Source organism: Halichoeres trimaculatus, unplaced genomic scaffold (assembly GCF_033239565.1).
Source record: "Halichoeres trimaculatus isolate MK-OKI-2021-1 unplaced genomic scaffold, fHalTri1.1 fHalTri1_scaffold_13, whole genome shotgun sequence".
Classification (NCBI taxonomy): domain Eukaryota; kingdom Metazoa; phylum Chordata; class Actinopteri; order Labriformes; family Labridae; genus Halichoeres; species Halichoeres trimaculatus.
This window is the reverse complement of record NW_027437191.1, coordinates 19062577-19083957: the sequence shown is the minus strand read 5'-3', so window position 1 is coordinate 19083957 and position 21381 is coordinate 19062577. Positions and strand designations below refer to the sequence as shown.

The following is a 21381-nucleotide window of genomic DNA, read 5'->3' as shown; positions in this document are numbered from 1 at the left end:
AGTTATGACTGCAACCTGACCCTGATGTTTATCATTGTTTGTCTGTCCTCTTATTTAATCCAGAGTTTTTCCATACTCTCCCTTTTCCTGAGTAAACTGATCCGCGTGCTCTGTGTTCCAGTCAAAGTATGCTTCCCTTGTACCAGCACATGTCAGTTTAGGACAGCATCTGCTCCCTGAGAGCAGCTGAACAGGGTGGAGAGCGTGTGCATATATATCAGTGGAATCAGGTGTCAGAGGCAGGTGCCTGAGCTGTGCATGCTGCAAATAAAGAGTGAGACTAAGAGGACAGAGAAGTGGAGGGAGAGGAGGGTGGAATGTCAGATCTTCATGGAAAATAAATGTGAGTGAGGGAAAAGACTTAAGAAGAGAAGTGAGATAGCGAGACATGCAGCAGCTATTTTTAAAAGGAGCATTTAGCTGAATAAAACATTAGCCAGCTGGAATCCCAATTACAGAAATCACAAGGTAACCTATGGAGAACTGTGTCAAGGCATGGCAAAATTGCAACAAAGGGACCAAGCTGGACTATGTTTTCTTTAAATTTAGCTCTTGAACCAGAGCCTCCCTTTAAATATGTCATGATTAACAACCACAAAACATTGTTTATGCTCTGCTGTCTGCTTACGGTCACATGTGGCCAAACTAAATGTTTTTTGGAGTGCAGATGGACCAAAGGCAGTTAATAGTGTGTGAATTTTTGCAGACGTCTCCTGATTCACACTTGGCCCAGTTCCTAGCCTAGATGTAAGTGTGTCTCAGCTCTTTTTATACTCCGCAGAAATTTATCCTCGTCATTCTCACCCCCATCATCAGCAGCGACATCTGTGACTAATTATGCTTACTGAACTCTAGGCAAGTGCTTCCCAGACAGTTTGTCTGATGTACCCCCAGACATGTCAAGAAGTTCTTCATTAACACCAAAACTTTATTTTCTTCTTCTTGAGATTCAAACTGGGTGTTGATCCAGCTCTATCACTTGAATAAAATTGCACAACTAAAACAATTTTACCTTTCATACAAAGTTAAGTTTGGTCGCTTTTGCATTAAAAGTGCTACCATTCGGAGTTAGCTTGATGGGCTAACTGTTTGTTAACTGAACAACTTCTATGTAGCTGTTTAACCTTTCACTCTGTACTTTTGAAGAAGTTAAAAAACTTAATCTCTAGTTATCATTTAAACTAATAGTAATCTAGCTATTCTTACCATATATAGTCACTTACCCTCTGACATACACTATTTATCCTGTGTTTTAATCAGACACATTTTAAACCCTTTTACGTCACTTTATTTTTCATACGTTTAAATAACTCCGTAACTTGAAGCTAACTCTTTTGCTTTAACTTGAAGCTTTTTCACCTGTGCTCCATCTTTGAAGCTATATCAGCTGTTAATCTCTGACAAATGTTACTGGTATTAAGCTGACATGTATCTAGTAAGTCAGCTATGGCTGTTCTCTTACTTTCCCAACACTTTAAGCTAATCTTACAACTCTTTTTATCCCCCATACCGCTTAGTGTTTTTGTTTATCTAATTAACATAACCATGTGATGTAAAAATGTTACAGCTGCTAAATTAACAAAACAAGGAATATTAACCATTAAATTTGGAGTAATTTTGACTGCAAATTCTTCAATGGTAACCTTGTTCTTTTAATTATTTATTTACAACTTGTTGCTAATCTTTACTTTTAGCTCATCCTCACTTTAAGCCAATCTCCATGTTTAGCTAACCTCACCTTTAGCTTTTCCTCACTTTTGGCCAATGCTGACTTTAGCCCAGGGGGGCCCAAATTCTTTTCAGTGAAGGGCCAAAGATGAATCAGGGTGAAATGAAAACACATTTCTTTACTGTATTTCACAGCACAAAGTTACTGAATATTCATATGGCACAAATAATAGGCCTATGTCTTCAGAGACATTTGGTGCAATAAAACCTAATCAACATGGGACACAGCATGCTCCAAATAGTGCATGTTCCATCCTTTTAAGGTAAGCATAGTAATAAAACTGGGCACCTGCTTTGGACTTTTACCTAATAATGACTGCTGTATCTACATTAATTTACATTGATTTAAAAAATATATTTAACAAAAATGTAAACGTGCAACAGGCTAAAAAAAAATCACTTGGCCAAATTTGGGCTGCGGGCCCCAAATTGGACAGACCCGCTTCAGCCAGCCAATCAAACTGTTATTTCTAAGTGCGATTTTTGACTCACTATCACTGATCTGTTATTTTTAGCTGCATGTAACAGTTTTACCATTCTAAGCTGAAATTATTACTTCAAAATGTCACAGGATTGAATGGGCTTGAGCTACTATGATCTCTTCATAGTAACTTTTTCATGGTCTTTCACTAGCAACGTGTGTAGTTCAATGGCTGAACAAGTGGCTTGGCAAATCATATCAAAGTGATTAAGCTACAACAAAATGTTACCGTGTACTTTCTGGAAAACATGTATCCCTGACTGGGAATTGCTTGAAATGGTTACCAGAATAGTGTACATACAGAGAGCGTTAGTCAGAAATCAGGTCAGTACTCTCATTGGTCTTAATGTGTTACCATTCCTGGGGGTTTAGGGCAGGTACTTCAGCACTGAGTCAACTGTGACGACAAGGACTTACTCTATTTCAAATGTATTTATCTTGTTAGACATCATGTTCTAACTTTCCCTGACTTGCTTTCCCATCATGCCCACGCACACAGATCCCAAATTATCCACTTAAAGCAGAGGCATGAGTTGACCCCCTGAAAGCTACAAAGAAATCCTCCATTAGCAGTGACCAAATATCAAAAATTACCTGCCATAGCTTTTGTTTGCTCTTTTTGAATGTATGATTTTCCCACAGATATTCCCTTTTTGTTTTATACTGGCTTGTCTTATCTTCTGCCACTCCTCCCCCTCCTCCTCATTTTACTGCAGTATCTGTGAAAGTGAATCAGTTTTCAGTCCAGCTGTGTTTTGAGTCTTAGCACTAAACCGTATCAACCGTGTATCAGGTACATAAATCAGGAGATTTATTTAATTAGCCAACCCTCCCACAGATCTCACACTCTGCCTGGAATGCCTTGCTTACTGACCTCATGGAAAACTACGGCCTGCCAAGGTTTCCCCTAAAAAGGAACCCAATGAGTACTTTTGGAAATAAACCCTAGTAGGGATTTTTTTTCACAGCAAAAGCAAAACAGAGGACTTGAATGGTTGGACACACACAGGCAGAGAGTTTGATGGATATTAAAATACTTTAGTGGATAATGTGGGTGTATTGTGTGGCGATGAAAGGCTTTTCTCCAGCACAGGTACACACAGCTCACTGCCAGCAGAGTCACAGCTCCAGTCTAACTGCTGGTCACTTTGTCCTGCAGGCTTGTGATGCCTCAGTCTTTGGGTCTCAGCTGCAAGCCGGACAACAGCACATGCTCCCAGGCCAGAATTGGAGCCCACGCAGGGGTAACCGAGTTAAAGTGAACCCAGACAGACGCTTTGCCAACGTGCTGTTTCCCCTGGCAATGCATCAGTTTGCTTGTGATGAATACATCACGTTTCCCTCACTTTTCCTCTCTCTCTCTGGTTCAGGCTGAACAGGCTTGTGTTTCACTGTCAGAGCGAATAATGAAAGTTTGATTAGAGAGATTACTCAGACTATTTTGCAGTGTGCTGACAGCCACAGCTGAATAATGTGCAAGTTGACAAAGTTAACATCATTTTAAGTACAGATATAACAAAGTTAATCCTAAATATTCTGAAAAGATCATATTTTTTCTGCAGTCTCTAACAACTTGTGTCTGTTTTACTGCATCATAGATGGAATGTGTTGTTTAAACACTTTATTCCAAACACTTAACAACGCATATTGGTCACACATTCAAACACACACTTCCCAGATAAAGTTAGTCCAATGCAAGACTGTAGTATGAATGATGGGGTTGTGTCTTGCTCAAGGATATTTTAATGTGTTACACAGAAGGAGCAGATTGAACCCCCAGCCCTTCAAGTACTGGAAAATCTACCTTTTAATAGCGACAGGGGCGGGCTGGCCATCGGGAAATTCAGGACTTTTCCTGAACGGCTGGTCTATTTCAGACCCTAACCGGCCGGTAGTGGGAGTGTTGTTTTTTTAAGTTAATGACGTCAGGGGTGGACTGGTCATCTTGACGTTCTGGAGAATACCAGAATGGCTGGTGCTGCCGGGGGAGGGAGTGTTGCTGGTCTACTGACATGTTCCGTTGTTGTGGGCCGGGCCGAGTCGAAGTCCCAGACTGTTTTTCAGTCCCAGCCCGCCACTGAATAACGAACTAAGAATCCAATAACAATCTTTCTTTCTTATCTTGTTATGACCCCAAACAAACAGCAAAAAAAAAAAAAAAAAAAAAAAACGGAAAAAAAAACACCACTACACAGTTGGTACTTTGCTTTTCTTAATTTTACAGCATTCTCAAATTTTACTTTATTATTGAATTCTGATGATGTTGCTATGTTTAAATGAAGTTGGCCTCACTGCAGTGCCCAACATTGAGAGATATTCAGTATGAAAGCTTGTATCCTCACATCCTACACCTCTGATTCTCCTCCCCTCACCCTCTTTTCTCTGACCTGTAAAGGCAACTTTTAGATGCTCTGTGGCATAGCAGACCCTAAAACACTTCTGGATACACCAAGTTAATGAGACTGATGTTACTGAAAAGCTTAAGGATGCAGAACAAATATGCTCACTGTTCATGTTGTGTCAAAAAAAAACTCTGCGTTCTCTTATTAAGACACCAGGGCAGCAACAAAATGTGGCTGGGTTACCAATTTTTTGCCCAGATCTATAATGCGCCACACAACAATGTTTATAGCTCAAGGCCCGTTCATTGATGCTTGTAGCTATTTTTCCTTTTGCATTTTTGAAGGCAACGAATCTATCAAGCTGAATTTTTATTTATTTATTTTTTACATTTGAATTTGAAAATCAAGCAGGAGAAATATGGAGATAAATGGATAAAAACATCCACAACCAAACCTGAAAAGAGTTGGGAAATTCTGTTTTGACCACAGGTGTTGTCGTACCTGACCAAAAACAAAACAAAACAAAACAAAAAAATCACTCAAGATGCCGCAAAGTTAAGCAGATGTTCATTTCCTAATGACTATTTTCAGTGCTACATGAGTCATTTAAGTCAGTTTGCATCTGATACTCTGATGTTAAAGACAATTTTTGAGCTTTTCTTGAAACACACTTGGCCCTCTAAAACCCATTTCCCTGAACTGTCCACTTAAACCTGTCTTTGATATCTCTTTCATTCACAAACTAAAGCCAAAACCAACACACTGCATCTTCGTTTTCCGTGTCATATGACTCATTTATACTGGCTTTCAAAAGCTTAGTAATTTGTGTTACACAAACAAAATGTCTATTTTTAAGCTGTACTCATAATCTTAGCCAAAATTGACTTGATTTACTGATGGCACTATCGCAGATAAATAAACAAGTCAAGTTTTTCAACCAACAGAAAAGGCTTTCTTACAATTCACTGAAATAAACAAAGCCATCCCTTTTTCTGAGCTGTCAGCAGAGTCTTAAGCTGAACACAGTAATGGAGGGAAGAGGGTGTAGAAGAGCCTATGTTTAAGTGCTGAGATAAACAACCATGGGGTCATCTGGAGTTTGGGGTGTCTGTGACGGAGAATTGATGGGGTCTCCGGGGCCATGTTCTACACAGGGATGAGACAAAACTCGTGGGAAATGCAGGATAAAAGAAATTTTTTGACGTAACATCTCTGGGTGTTATCTACAGAAACGCTTGATGCCTTGAAGTGAACAAGAGTTACAGTTTGTGGGGGTCGTGTAATGGTATCTTTGGTCAGACACAGCTGGAGGTGAAAGCATGCTGGGAAGAAGAGTGGGTTGCTGCTCAAAGACAGCCTGTACCAAACACACAACACAGACGTTTATGTTTATTTGCACATGGTGTTCTCCAATCTGTGTGGTATGGCCGGGATGGCGTAAATTCAGATAAGAGTTACGTCACGGCACCTGTACAAAGAAAAACTAGGCTGACCATGTATGGCTGAATATTGTTGTTGTGCGTAGCACCTCTGAGCACACTCCAGCATTTCAGAGGGAATTTGTTTACTGGCTGCTACAGGGCTATGGATGACAGTTTTAACCTCTTAGAGCAGGGGTGGCCGACCAGTCAGAGACCAAGAGCCACAAAAATTACCATGGTACTACAAAGAGCCACATCACACACATGGTCTTACAAACACACTTCCTCTCACACATAAAGGAAATAACAAAAAATGAAAATCAATACATTTCCAATTTTCAAAGCGAGATTTACTGCAGAAGAGACAAAGTTCCATGGATCGATCGATCTATCTATCTATCTATCTATCTATCTATCTATCTATCTATCTATCTATCTATCTATCTATCTATCTACTAAATGGATAGATAGATAGACAATTATGAGCACATGCATGATTGAGGAGAGCAAGTGTAGAGAAAAGAAACTGAAACTTAAATATCGGCCCAATCTCATCGCCCGAGTATTAATCAATATTGAGCCCAACGTTGGCATATATATAAATATATATATATATATATATGTATATATATATATATATATATATATATATATATATATATATATATATATATATATATATATATATATATATATAGATATAGATATAGATATAGATATAGATATATATATATATATATATATATAGATATAGATATCTCTCTCTCTCTTTGTCTAATTATATATATATATATATATATATATATATATATATATATATATATATATATATATATATATATATATATATATATATATATATATACATATATATATATGAAGAGTTCATTTGCAAAAACAGATAAACGCCATTTTGGAAAAAAAATGAGCTGATGCTTGTGATTTACTCTTTGTATTGCATTGTTTACAAAGCTGAAATCCATTTTGGTGCAATGCCGATATCTCCTGTTGGGAACCGGATCGAAGCTCATGTTTTGTTGCAGAAACCACTATACGCCACAGCTGTTTCTTTTGAAAACTTTTCTTTTTAAAAACTGAGTTATCTGTTTTTGCAAATCAACTCTTCATGTATACATACATACATACATACATACATTTATGGCTGAATCGAAGAGCCACACACACCGAAAGGCGGAGAGCCACATGTGGCTCACGAGCTGCAGGTTGGCCACCCCTGTCTTAGAGACATAAAATATCAAACCCACACCAGTGACTTTGCTTCAGTGGAAGTTTTCACCTGTGAAATAAATATTGCATGAATCATAGAGATACAGGCTTTTACTACATGTGTCAATTTTAATGAAGTCTTCACAAAGGTATTATTTCCTTTCAGAACTTTATTACTAATACTATGTAGTCTGATGTGATCAAATGTTGTGTCTCTTAGTGTATCCACTCCTTGATAACGGCTTTGCAAGCAGCAGGGAATTCACAACAGTTTAAAGTAACTGCTTCATTTATGTTTGGTTATCCTGCGGGTTGGTGTGGTTCCCTCTTTTTAACTTTGTTTTATTTATACTGCTGGCCAATAATGGATTGGTTGTATCTTAGGCAATGTTACAGTGTTGGGATTCAATATAACTCCACACTGTTAATGTCAATATCGTTTGCCTGGTGTGTTTACTTTGGTTTGGTGATATTTACACTCGGGAAGTGCTTTAGGTTCAACTTTGAAAGAAATTGAAGAGGATGCTACCCTCTTATTTTAACTCAATGTAGCTTTTTGCTTGGAAAAATTACACTGTTACACAGCTGTTTGAAGTACTTTGTTGTGATTAGTCAATCCTTTAAAGTACTGGTCTGTTATTGTCATAGTGGAGTTGTGTGCATGAAAGGCTTGGAGTTCCAGTCCTATACAAGTAGGAACACCATTGCGAGGGAACAGCAACATGCTTGACAAAAGTTCAATCATTGTCCTTGCTTTCTGACAGGAAATGCAACAAGAAGTTTTTTTTTCTTAATTTCATTTGTACAATCTTTTTTTTTTTTTTTTTTTTTGCTATAAAACACACTGTGGAGGAACACAAAAAAGAAAACAAAGTTCACAATAAAGATAAAAAGTTGTCATAGCATCTCTTGGTCCATCAAGCAGATCAACTGAGATGTACAAGCTGCTCTCTAGTTAATACTAGCTATTTTCGCTCCTCTAACTACTAATCCTGACAGTTACACCAAAACATAATGTATTTTTTAGAAACTGGATTCCATTGGCTACATTTACGAGAATGACCTCAGACATGCCACAACATATGAACCCAGACTTTCAGAAAAATTCGACTCACATTTTCATGAATACGATAAGCGTGGGGGCACTCATATTATCATTTCACATGAACACAGAGAACAGGATCCCATTCAAAGGCACCGTAACTGTTAGCATAGCAATCTGCCAAAAGGAGTCAGGTAAAATCAGCCAAAAGAAAAAAGAAAAAAATTATCGGCTGGCTAACCTTTCAGTTATATTCAAGTAATATCCTGAATTTACTGATCATCATTTACGCATGTTGGAAAAGAAAGAAAGAAAGAAAGAAAGAAAGAAAGAAAGAAAGAAAGAAAGAAAGAAAGAAAGAAAGAAAGAAAGAAAGAAAATAGTTTTTTTTTTTGCCATTATCCTGAAGTAAAAAATCTTGTCCCTTTAATACCTAAAAGCAAACACTTTATAAATGATGTGGTAATTAATCACACTTCTTTCATGAACCTGCTCTAATTATTTAAAGTCAACAGAATCCACTCGGTTTCTGTTTACAGCCCTATCTCTCAGTATGGAGTGAAACCCGGCACCATATTCTGCAGTGTTGCTCTGGCTGGTCTCCAGGGTGCTGAGATGTCTGAGGACAATATCAGTCACCAGTAAAGCCCAGAGAGAGATTCTGCTGCCAGCATTTCTGTTACCACAGTCCACATACTGAAGTTTCTTCTCCAGGGGCCTGAGAGGCCTCCATGGAGACCTACTGCTGGATGTAGTATATGTAAATACAACATGTTATATTTCATAACATGAGTTGTAATCCCAGTCCTGCTTGAGGGACTGTGGGACTGAACTCCTACATGATTTCACCTTTTTGCTTGTTGTTCACATAGGTTTCATTAAGCCTCTCTTTTATTCTATTTTTCAGCTACTTCCTGATATATTAGCTCTTGATAAATCCACCATCTGAAGTGAGGTGATGTGGTTGACAAATAGGCTGTGCTCCTTATCCTGTTGGTGAGAACAAATTGTTCCTGGTAATCAATGAAAATTTAATAGAGTAACAGAGAACCAGAGCCCTTACAGGCACATTGTGCCAGTCTTTCATGTATTTTTAAAGCCTGTTTTTATCTCTACCTAATTAGTAATTAGTGCTGTAACACCAGAGTGGGTGCCAGAGTAGCCATGCCCTATGTGTGCGCCTCATCTGTCACTTCTTCCCATGCAAAAAAGAACACTGGGTGGCATTGTGATAATGGAATTATTTTTATACAAGGAAGTTTTCAAGTAAATACATTTATTTTATGGCTGCATTAAGTATAATAAAGTTTGAGCTCAACGTCCCAATTTAGTTATTCTGATTCAGGGCCTGTGTCCACTGATGATGAACTTTGCTATAGCAGTGCCCACAACCTCCATGCTAGAGCATCTCTTACTCCTCTGCTGTAGCATGAGCAGCCCTGGACCTGAAATTTGTACCTTTTTAAAAAAGAGTTGTTTTTTTCCAGCTGTTGATAAAGTCTACCTTGGAAGTTCCACCCTTTTGTAAAAAAATGATTTGTTAGTGAGGTTGAAGTGGCATTGTTGAATGTGGTGTAGTTACCAGATTTTCATAGTTTTAAAACTGTAAGAGCACGTTTACACTTACACTTGAAACGCTGAGTTCTGAAAATGCTGAGCTGATTTATATTATATTGCATTGTATAGACCAGAGGTCTGCAACCTTTACTTCCATAAGAGCCATTTTCCTTGGCTTACCTGGTTTAAAGTCATTCAGGAGCTACAAAATCTACTTTATCTTCACAATAAAGACAAAATGTGTTGAAATATCTAGTGAATAGTTTTATAAACAAGAAGTTTTTGTGTTAATAAATTGTACATGTAATGTTTTTTATTTTCAATAAATTTGCAATAACAAAAAAAGGAAAAAATCTAACATCATAATTTTATAAATTTGTAAAAATTTAAGACATTTAATAAGTTACATTAAAAAAAACATAAAAATGTGCAAAAATTTGAAATAAAAAAAAAATGTTTTTGAAAAATTTGCAAAAATAAAAATAAAAACTGTAATTCCAAAACTTTGCTACATTGAAAACAATGAAAATACAAAAAGTTGCATTATTTTTCTAAAATATGGAATTTTAATAATTTGCAAAAAAATGCAGTAATTAAAAAAATTAAAGTAGCAAAATCTTCACTAATTATGGAATTAAAAAAGGGGAAAAAAAGAAAGTTAATAAATTGGGAAAAAAGTTACAAAAAATTTGCAAAAAAAAGAAAGCTTTACTGCAAGAGGTGATGCATATTTAGTTCAACAATTAAAATAAATAATGCAATATCTTATGAAGTGTCAAAGTCTGCAATCCTCAATAGCCTCTGTAAGAACAACAAACATTCATTATTTCATTTTTTTTTTTTTAAAGCTACAAGGAGCCACTGCAAAGGAGTCAAAGACCCGCATGAGGCCCCAGAGCTGCAGGTTGAAGACCCTTGGTATAGACAATGGGCAGTGCCAGGGCCACTTGAAAAAAGTGGTTAATGGACACAAGCCCTGGTTGTCAGTGGCTAAAGGTTACTGTTAGATCATGACACAACATTTTTCTAGCCACAGCTAAAGAATTTCTACCCTAAATGCAACAAAAAAACCTTTTACTCAATCAATCCATTGCATGATATTCAAACCACAAAAAAGGTAAATAAGGTATTGTTTTTACTGTAAATTATTCCCTGAAACCACACTTGTAAGTACTGAGTATAAGAGTTTAAATTTGGAATTTCGAATTCGATTTCGATTTCGATTTCGATTTCGATTTCGATTTCGAAAATCTTGGTAGCTTTTGAAAAATGGCAAAGGCACCATGGAGGAATATTTATCCTGTTGCTGAAATGATTTGAAGAATAACTATTAGCCTGTTGCAAGAGGCTTAAGCTAAGATGAGTGGCTGCGAATTAGGATTCCCAAATGAGAGGCAGCAGTGAGGAGGGAATAAGGGTTTAGAGTGTGGTGCACCTGTGTTCTGTTGACATTTTCAAGCTTTCCATGTTTGTTGGTTTTGCCTAATAATTCTTCAAAGGCTTCATACAATTTTCAAGTTGTCTTTTAAATGATAATCACAGGAATAACAATAAACAACAATTAGCAAAGGGTTTCTGCAAGGTCATTAATGAGCACACTCTTGTGACAATCCTTGAATAAATCGAGAGGAGTTACAGTTAGCTTGTGTAAAAGCTGATAACGTATAATTTTTCACATGTCTCATGTTATGTATATTTTTTCCATCAAATATGTGCAGATAGTAACAGCAGCATGTGTTCAGTTTCAAACAGTGTGCAGTGAGGATGCGCATTTCTCCTGCTGAGAGCAAGTAAACACACCCCAGTGGCCCCGTTGGCTTCTTCCTTTGTGCCTGAGCAGACTGTTCATGGACCCATCCTGTCTCATGATAACTTTGTCACATCTGTGGCGAGCAGGAGAGGCTGAGGGAGGAGGGGAGGATGAGCTTGTCATGCTAGCCTCCACTCTTTCACAGCAGTGGGACTACCAGCCTTGTCGCCTGTGGCTCCTGCGTCTGCTGGTGATGAGTGATGCTGTCACTTTAGTCGTCCGGATGCCGTCCTGCTGCTAACAGACCCTGACAGGCCAGAAGCTCAGCGTCTGTGCCCACCTGAACACACTGTACTGCTCTTACTGTACAAAGTGTATCAAACCACGTTTTTACTCCCCACATTTAACAGAAAGTAGAGTCTGAATCACTTGAGCAAGGTTTGAGTAAATGAAATTTAGGATTGTAATATTTGCTGTGGCATTGCTTGAGAGGTGTGTAATAAATGACAACCGATGTGTAATGCTGAAAGTAATAATGAAATTCAGGTAAGAAAAGATAGAGTAGACATGACTGAAATTATTTGAAATGTTATCATTTGTAGAGTGAAGTGTTAGTGCAGCCATGTAGCTAGTGCTTGTAATCAACAAACTTTAGCTAGCTAAAAGTCATAGAAATCTGTCTGTTGGGACCAGTGTTATTAAGAGAAAGGGGTAAACTTGAAAGAGGCAGCTGAAATGTTTGGGTGAACTGTTCAAATACTTCTTCGGTTCTCAGTGTTGTCAGATGAAACATGTTACGGCAGTAGTAGCTAAAGCTATTGTTAGCTTAACGCAAAAACAGTAAATGCTTACTGTTAGCTTGGCTTTCTTGAGAACTGGGTGACTGCTGGAATGATAATTTACAAGTAGCTCATGGAAAAAAAGCAGGTAGGAATATCTCAAATTGTTAAAATGTTGTACCTGAGAACAAAGGCTACAGTTTACTGTTTGCTAAAACTCAAAGCTAGCAAAAACATTTGAATTCTTTATGCCGACATACAAACAACAGAGGTTGAAAAAGAAAAAAATACGTACAGATATTTTGATTATTTGAAATCTCTTTTTTGACAATGAGCTACAAATAGCTTCATCTAACAATCAAAAAGTGGAAGCCCCTTTAAGTATTTGAAGATGGTTTTAGAAAGTAGAAGTCTTTAGCTTTGAGTGAAGGAGAATTGTTCTTACAGATGGGGTTAAGGAATACACTGTTGAAACAAGAAGAGCAAGCATTACAGGTAAAAAGATTTGAGTTACCATCTAAGAATTGAAATAGAGAATTTAAAGGTCCCATATTATGCTCCTTTTCTGCAGTTTAATGTGGATCATTGATGTCTTAATGAAATGGTAGTAACATGTTTTGGTCCAAAAACCCAATAAATCAAGCACAGCAGCATTGTTTCTAGGCTCTCATAGCCCCTCTGTTCAGAGCGGTCTGATTTAGTGGGCGTGACCTTCATATGTAAATGAGCCACCGCTGATACCGCCCCGCTCTTCTGCGTCACTGAGAGCGGCGACACGAGCTCCAAGTGCACAATGTTTAGAAAACAGCAAAGCTCGTTCACCGTAACATTACAGGATAAAACAACAGGCTGACCGCAGCTAAAGTTAGCATCCTGAAGCTAACACAGAGACAGGGGTGACACTGAAGAAAAGCTCTCACATCCGCTCCACAGCACACAGCACTGGATTCAGGACCAGTCTATTTGCTAGCCCTCTGTTGTACTGTCCAAAGTTGGAAAAGCAGTCGGCTGTGAAGTAACTAGCACACACATGCACAGTTTTACTGAGTGTAGCTGGAACATTTCCTTGATTAATAAACTCTAGCCACTTAGTCTTGTCGTCTTCTGAGATGGGAAGTTTGTGCACGGAACTATGTGGCTGTTTACAGCCAAAAACAAAGCAGTGATGGATCTTCAACTTTGGCATTCTCCACCCCTCGGCTGGAGAGTGGGCAGGGAGGGGGTTCAGGGTTTGTTGCTCCGGTAGACCAATCAGGTCAGACTTGCTCGTGATTGGTCAAAAAAGGAAATCACTGACGTAGACAAATCCCCAAAATCCAAACAGCTTGTTTTACGTCAGGATTTTACATTCACAAGCACTACTAAGTACAGGTTTTGCCGTTAAATATCACATCTTGTGGGCTGGGAGGAAAGCAAAGACCCACAAATTTCACTAAAAGACTTAAAGTGATTTTTGCATAATATGGGGCCTTTAAGAATAGTTTAATTATCCATGTCTCACAGGTGTGATGCTAAATGCCTAATTGAGTTCATCAGACAGGGCACAGGAGGTAGCCTTTGCCTTACAAAAAGAAAAAGTTGGGAGGACGATCTGTGGATACTAAGCCCATTTTAAAGCAATTAATTGGACCGGTAATGTATCTCTTTGGTCGAATGAGCAGTTATAAATTTTGCCCTAATCACAACAGAGTCCCATTAGTCATATTTTTGTCATCAAAACGACATGAGACCATCAGACAACACCACTAAGAAGGTAAACGTCTCTCTCTGCTTGGCATGGGGTCTGTTCTTCCATGAGGAGATATATCACCTTTAATGGCTCTCATTTTCGGCGGCACAATTGGGAGAGCTTTAAACAGATTTGGCACCAGACAGACAGATGGCTCTACGGCACGGATCAGCGTGACAATAAAACCAGAGCCCACAGAATTAAATCAACTCTCTCAGTAATTACATTCAAACTGTTGGTCAACCTTTTCCATTTGCTGATCTCTTTATTATCACGCACGTCATCCCACAGCTCCTGTGTGCAACAGGTCCACATGAAGGGGGATAGATTGTAGATGATGCTGCACGGGAGTGCACTTCAGCCTTTGGAACAATAAAAAGGAAAAGATGACGGTATAAATAAAAGGTTGACGCTTCAGTTGACGTGTGCTGGAAGGAAGAACAAATCCACCCTGAAACCCAGGAGCTCTGCAGTTGTGCGCGCTGAATAATCAGGCCCTTTGTGAAACTGGCTGTTAGTTGGTATTTCAAAGTCCTCTTCTAAAGTTTCAGAGGGTCACACACCAAACACACCACAGCTTTATCTATTGTGCTTTAAGGGTTTTAAAAATCTGAAGACTCAAAAGACTGTCAGACAAAAAGAGATTTAATTGCGTGGACAAAATAAAGACAGATATCTGCAGCCTTTTATGTTTACTTGATCTGGAAAAAAGTAGAGGACTAATTAGGTGCAAATGCACTCATTAGCCAGAGCCACTCTGCTGGGAGGGTTGTCAATGAATTATTCAAGCTGTGTCTCCCATACCTGACATCAATACTTGGTCATTTCTGCTGCCACACTGCTGTGCAGTCTCATTTTCAATTGCTTTCTGACGCTGTGAAATGAAGAGTCTTTGAATTCACCAGAAGTGCTGCTCAATGAATACAAATCATTTCAATCAGTCTCATTCAGGTTTGATCATCGCTCTCAGCCACAGAGTCTTCCATTCTCAGGCCCCTGTCCTCTGCTCTGTAGATTTATGCAGTTCTACTCCAGTAAAAACCCCTCTCTTCTTGTTCCCCTCAGGATATGGCCATGCAGCACCCAGCACAGATGGAGGGAAAGTGTTCTGCATGCTCTACGCTCTCCTGGGTATCCCTCTCACCTTGGTCATGTTCCAGAGTGTGGGTGAGCGGATCAACACCTTCGTCAGGTACCTGCTTCATCGTTTAAAGAAACGCCTTGGCATGAGGCGCACCGAGGTCTCCATGGCCAACATGGTGTCCATTGGCTTCATATCCTGCATGAGCACACTGTGCGTTGGAGCCTTGGCCTTCTCGCACTTTGAAGGATGGAGCTTCTTCCACGCTTTCTACTACTGTTTTATCACACTCACCACTATCGGTTTTGGAGACTATGTGGCACTACAGAAGGGCCAAGCGCTGCAGATACAGCCAGATTACGTGGCCTTCAGCTTCATCTACATCCTAACTGGCCTCGCTGTGATTGGAGCCTTCCTCAACTTAGCTGTGCTGAGGTTCATGACCATGAACTCTGAGGATGAGAAAAGGGATGCCGAGCAGAGGGCTCTTCTTGCACATAACGGTCAGGCTGGGGGACATATCCATTGCTCTGTAGATCCAGCCTCCACCTCCTCAACGCCATCTGGGTGTGGAGGAGGAGGCGGGGTTGGAGGCAGTGGTGGAGGGGCAGCAAGCAGAGGTCTGCGTAATGTTTACGCTGAAGTTCTGCACTTCCAATCCATGTGCTCCTGTCTGTGGTACAAGAGTCGAGAGAAGCTGCAATACTCCATACCCATGATCATCCCACGTGACCTCTCAAACTCTGATACCTACATGGAGCAGGGGGAGGCCTTTTCCAACCCTCTGCACTCGAACGGCTGTGTGTGCAGCCTGCAGCGCCACTCTGGCATTAGCTCAGTATCTACTGGTCTGCAAAGCATCAGCACCTATAGGAGACTCAATAAACGGAGGAGCTCCATCTAAAACAAGTGGACGTCATGCTTTACAGACAAGTCCTACTTGTGTTCAAACATGCGGTGAGGCAGGACTCCTGACGTTTGTTATTTTGGGCCCTGAAGAGCCTGCGGGATGCAGCAGTGTTTTTAACTTGTAGGAGCTCAGCACAAACAGTGAAAGGACTGAATTCATCACTTCAGTATCTGAGAGATCATGCTCATGGGTGTTTGAGAGGAAGCAAACTTTGTCACTGTTACTGTTGAAATACATAACAGAAAAACACATGAAGCTATGTGCATCTCTGAATTCAAATATGTAACACCATAAAGGTGAATTCAGTCATTTTCCTGTTCATATGACAAAAAGGGACAAATACACTGTGAGACGTTTTTGAGACAGACTGGGGTTTCTATACTGTACATAATACCCCACCAAGAGATATTTTATTGAATATTCTTAATTCCACTTCCTTGTCTTTAAGGAATCTCTGTAAATACAAGACTCACCTCAACAAAAGTGTATATTTGACCTGCTCTTCTTAAGGGAAAACCTATTTTTTCAGTGAAAGTTTGAGGGGAAAAAATAATCTGTCTTTTCATTTGTTTCTGTGACTGATGTTCAGGTTCAAGCTGAACCTTATCAATGTGCTTCATATTTTGTCTATTTAAATGAAAGTCATATTGATGACACACAGTTAAGGCCTGATTGTGTTGGTGGGGGTGGACTCAGTGGGTTTGGCCCTGGTGTCTGCGTCAAGGATCAGAAGCTATAAGCCACGTTTCCACCAAGTAGTCCGGGTCAGTTCAGTACAGTCTGGGATGGTTTGGTACAGTTAAGCCTGACCGTGTTTGCGTTTCCACAGCAAACTGTGCCCTCTCGTGGTAGGCGGCGTGTAAGCTGGATGCCGAAAGCCGCAGCTATTCAACAATAGCGTGATGCCGTAGCAGCCCAGTTTACCCTACCTAATAAATCCAACAAAGAAGAAAAATGCAACACAAACAAAGGGCAAAGATTGAAGACATACAGCATTTCATCCTCTCGGTGGTTGACATTTAGCTCTTTGATACAAAGTGCAATCAAGCTTCGTTTCAGAGAAGTCTGTGTGCCGCCAGGAGAAATGCAGCCGCTGTCGGGGTAAGTGACGATTCTTTTGACCAATCAACGGTCTGCAGTGTGTTGCTCCACCTTCAGAGAGCGGATCGGTTCAGTCTGGCACCCATACAGAAGGGTCCCAAAAAAGTCGGCCGGCTCGTCTCGGTTTTTGGGGATACGTCCCGGGATAAGTCAGTGGAAACACCACAAAATGCGCGCCGTACCGAGACGAACTGAACCGGCCTGCTTGGTGGAAACGCGGCTTTAGAGGGCTTGTTGGGATGAAGTTTTGACACTGTCTCTGACCACTAGGACTCCCTTTGTAAACCCTGTCAGACCTCACTGCTGTATTTTGAAAACCACAATGATTTTCTTTATACTTACTTTAACTTTACTTACTTGCTTTCACATAAAGTAACACAAAGAAGTAGATGTTGCCAAAAAAGAAAGAAAGAAAGAAAGAAAGAAAGAAAGAAAGAAAGAAAGAAAGAAAGAAAGAAAGAAAGAAAGAAAGAAAGACATTACATTTCAAAGTAAACCCATTGTTTCTGATGTGCAAGGTTACCAATACATTAGGTTATCAGAAAGCCTACTCTTAGTTATTAGCTAACGGCAGCTCCATCTAGCATATTTCATCTTAAAGTATCTTTCTTAATAAACCTATTTGACTTTTGCTAGCCACATACAAGCTGTAAACAAAATGCACATACCAAAAGAAAAAAAACAGCTTCTTTTGGGACCAAACCTGAGTGCTAAACAAGGCATTGTTTTAAGTGTCCTTTGCTAGGAAAAGGACAGTCACAAGGAAGTAACAGCAGCCAGTGTTATCAATTACTCATCTTAATTTAACCACTTGAAATGTATTGTTTTGACCTCAGACTTATTAATTAGGGTAATAAATCAGGTGAGCCATAGGGCGCACTACGAGCCTGTCTGCTTCTTTCAAACAGTCAGTTTGGAAGTTTCAATAGAGCTCATCTTGACCTTGATAGTTTAACTAAGAGCACACTGACGCAGAGATCCATATCATACTCACTGCTGCACCTTAAAAAGCTGTTTGTTCTCTGTGACATTGGAATTCAGTGAACAATTTTATTTTAGTTTTTATTTTAAAAAAAGTCACTGTTTGTTTCATTTTTGTATATTACACTCTATGTAATTCTTTCTTGTGTTATCAGTCTGATATGTTTGTCTGTACATAATTATATATGTGTGTGTGTTATTAATAATTGACAATAGTTGCAGTAAACCTGACTAATAAATAGTCTCAGAGTTCACACCTCATGCACTTAGGGGGTCTTTGCTCCAGCCCCGAACACACTTGATTCAACCAACTGAGGTCTTCATGCAGTGTCTGCTCTCGCTTTAGACCCTCTGAAGGTGTTGTCATAAATAGTCATTGTTTAATTTATTTTTTTTATTTAACTTCAGTAGGTTTGTGTCAACATTATTAAACTCATTAGAGTCATATTTACTTTTTGTTTCCACTGGAACATTTTATGAACTGCAACATGCCTGTTACTAATGTTTAGCATCCCTCATGAACTGAAGAGGGACTGCAGTCAACTATGTGTGGCTATACATTTAATATGTTGTTTTTTTCCTTTAGTCAAATAAAATATTATTTAATTCAGCAACAGTTTGTTCATTGAAGTATTTTTATTTGTGGGTGTCAACTGTACTTGCCTAAAAGTTTGTGTTTGATTGGTCCAAAGGGACAAAAAAATGGAACAAAATTTAAAATTGGGGCATTATGCTTTTCCAGTTTTGAATGCTGGTTGTCTGTATATAATAACAGGATTGCGTGTTTATGTAGTGTGTGATTTTAAAGGGACTGAGAGGAGTTTTTAAGTGATCTTTCAAAAGTCCTTCTAGATATGTACCTGATCATAATCCACACTCTAAAAGGAGATTTTCCGTGCCAATATAGGGACTGGATTGGTTTACAGCACGTCAAAATCTCTATGACAACGCCACACTGGCTAACCATGTTGAGTGGTGAGAAGATAGATCTGTGTTTTTCTCAGCTGAAAATGATTTCTGTGATTAATTTTGTAGTGGTGGTGGACACAAGCGCCTAACTGTCAGACAGAAAAAAAAACAGATAAACAGGAGAAAATTAAACAGCATGGGCTATAGGCTAAAAAACAAGCTAAACTGCTTGTGATAATGTTTATTCCAACCCCAGCAGTTATACTGCAGTGGTCTGTTAAAACTTGAGAGTCTATTAATAAAATGAAGAGTGAGGTTATGTTAGCTCTGTTTGGTAGATGACTGGCAGGACATAACAGGATTCACTAACATTACACATTACGGACATTTCTTGGTGCCTTGGGCTGCCAGTAGCGCTGAATATAGACGACAACTATCACAAACTGACAAAGTTTGCTTGTTGTCACATTAGCCTCGAGATACGTCGCAACACCAGGCTGCCAGTAGCTCTACATATAGCCAGCTACTAAACTACAGTACAACCTTACAATGTTTGTTGTCACGTTTCAAACAACAGCGCTACATAACTGTTAATAAATATCTTACCTTGGCACGTTGTACCCAGTAAAAAGTTGTCTTGAACAAAGAAAGTTTGTTTGATCAGATCTCCACTCATTTCCAAAACAAACACACGCCCTGTTAAAAGTCACTTCTTCACAACAGTGTGCGTGAGACTCTGGGCCAAAGGTGGCTGTTCAGTCCAATTTAAACAGACCATTCAACAGCACATTTAATGCGAGAAAAATCTACCCTGTTGGAGATAAAGTTGAACACACTTCCCATGTGACCTGGTTTGTGCAGACACTGTCTCAGCAAATCTCTGGATTTACATCTGCCTTTGTCATCACTGCCTCACTCATCGCTCCTTTTTGATGCTGCTTTACGTAATCAAATTGAAAATGAGGTGACTCTTCCATTTACTCTCTCCTGTTGTGGTGTTTATTATATAACTTCAACTGTCACACCTTTGAAGCTGTAAAAGACACAAACTCTTACTGCCTTAAAGATTTTATCACCTAACCTTTTGATGTCCTTTATTATTTTTTTTTATGCACCACGTGAGCTCTGACATGTATAGGAAATGCACCTAGCTGTCACATTCCTACAAAGAAATAATCTGCATAAACAGCAGTTTCTTTTTTTGATGATAAACAACTATACAGTAATAATTCAACAATGGTTTTTAATGCTTCATAGGTAAGTATACATCTACAGAAACTGGGGCATGATGTCTCTATTTGTTGGAGTGTTTTGCAGAATAATAGTTGCTGTGAATGCAGCAATGCATTCACAGCATTTGTTCTTCTGTGACTGAATTCTTTATTTGGTTGAAATGCTGAATCAGTATTTCAATATATTGTTCTTCTTCTGACTTTTTTCATTTATAACCATTAAATTTAAACATTTGATTTATTCTGCTTTTTAAAAAATAAATTTGCCCATTTACAATGAATGGGAAACTTCAGCATTTCCGCAAAAAGAAAAAATCCCTTAACTTTGAGACACTAAAACTAAAGCATACTTCCACTTGCAGACTTCATTTTGCTTTAAAATGTTCGCTGATCTTTCAGCTATTCATGTATGATACAAATTTTAGATATCTTTAACATTTTTTCAGATTTTACAGACTTTTCAGGATCCACCAAAACCTCAGCTCCAAGAATGCAGAACATCCTCAGCCAGACTAAAGGGCCTGCTGATGAAACTGAAAAAAAAAAAATTACCAAACAAATTGCCGTAAAACCCCAAACTTCGCTCTACTGACATGAATTAGGCATCAAAACTTTCCCATACCTTTCCTGCAGGATTACACAAGCAAGGATTGTACCTTAAAGTCACTATGTGGCCAACTGTCAGATAAAGCCCGATTTTGCTCTCATTCACTCCCATGCAGTTTTTGATCATAAATTTCTGCTGAACACCATTCATAACACTTTTTTAAACTTGCTGCCCCGGGCACTTTTCTGGCTCTACAGACATGTAAACACATTACTGTGTTTGTTAGTCTTGAGTTGCTCATGGTGTGGTTCTTTTTCTTGGCACAGTGGCAGCTATTTCAGACCATTGTCTTACCCAATACTCCTGCTCTAGATCAATGGACACAAAGGGGTTCCAGTGTTCATTGATGCATCATCATCATCATCATTATAAACACACAGCTGTTTAAACTGACTAATGAGAACATTCGGGGACAAAGAAACACATGTTTGTTTAGTACGTAGTACTTAGTACTACTATTACTACTTCAGTCACTTGTTAAACTATAACCTTTACTTTAACTCA

At 39.0% G+C, this 21381-nt stretch overlaps 1 protein-coding gene across 1 annotated transcript in view; it reads left to right on the top strand.

Annotated features, from left to right (window-relative positions):
* The window catches only part of kcnk3a (potassium channel, subfamily K, member 3a), a 42383-nt gene extending 23743 nt beyond the window's left edge, over positions 1 to 18640 (top strand). The window contains exon 2 of the mRNA XM_074685200.1: positions 15122 to 18640. Within this exon, the coding sequence (XP_074541301.1) occupies positions 15122 to 16041 (920 nt within the window). The 3' untranslated portion in view covers positions 16042 to 18640. The remainder of the gene's footprint in view (positions 1 to 15121) is intronic.
* Positions 18641 to 21381: the final 2741 nt, after the last annotated feature.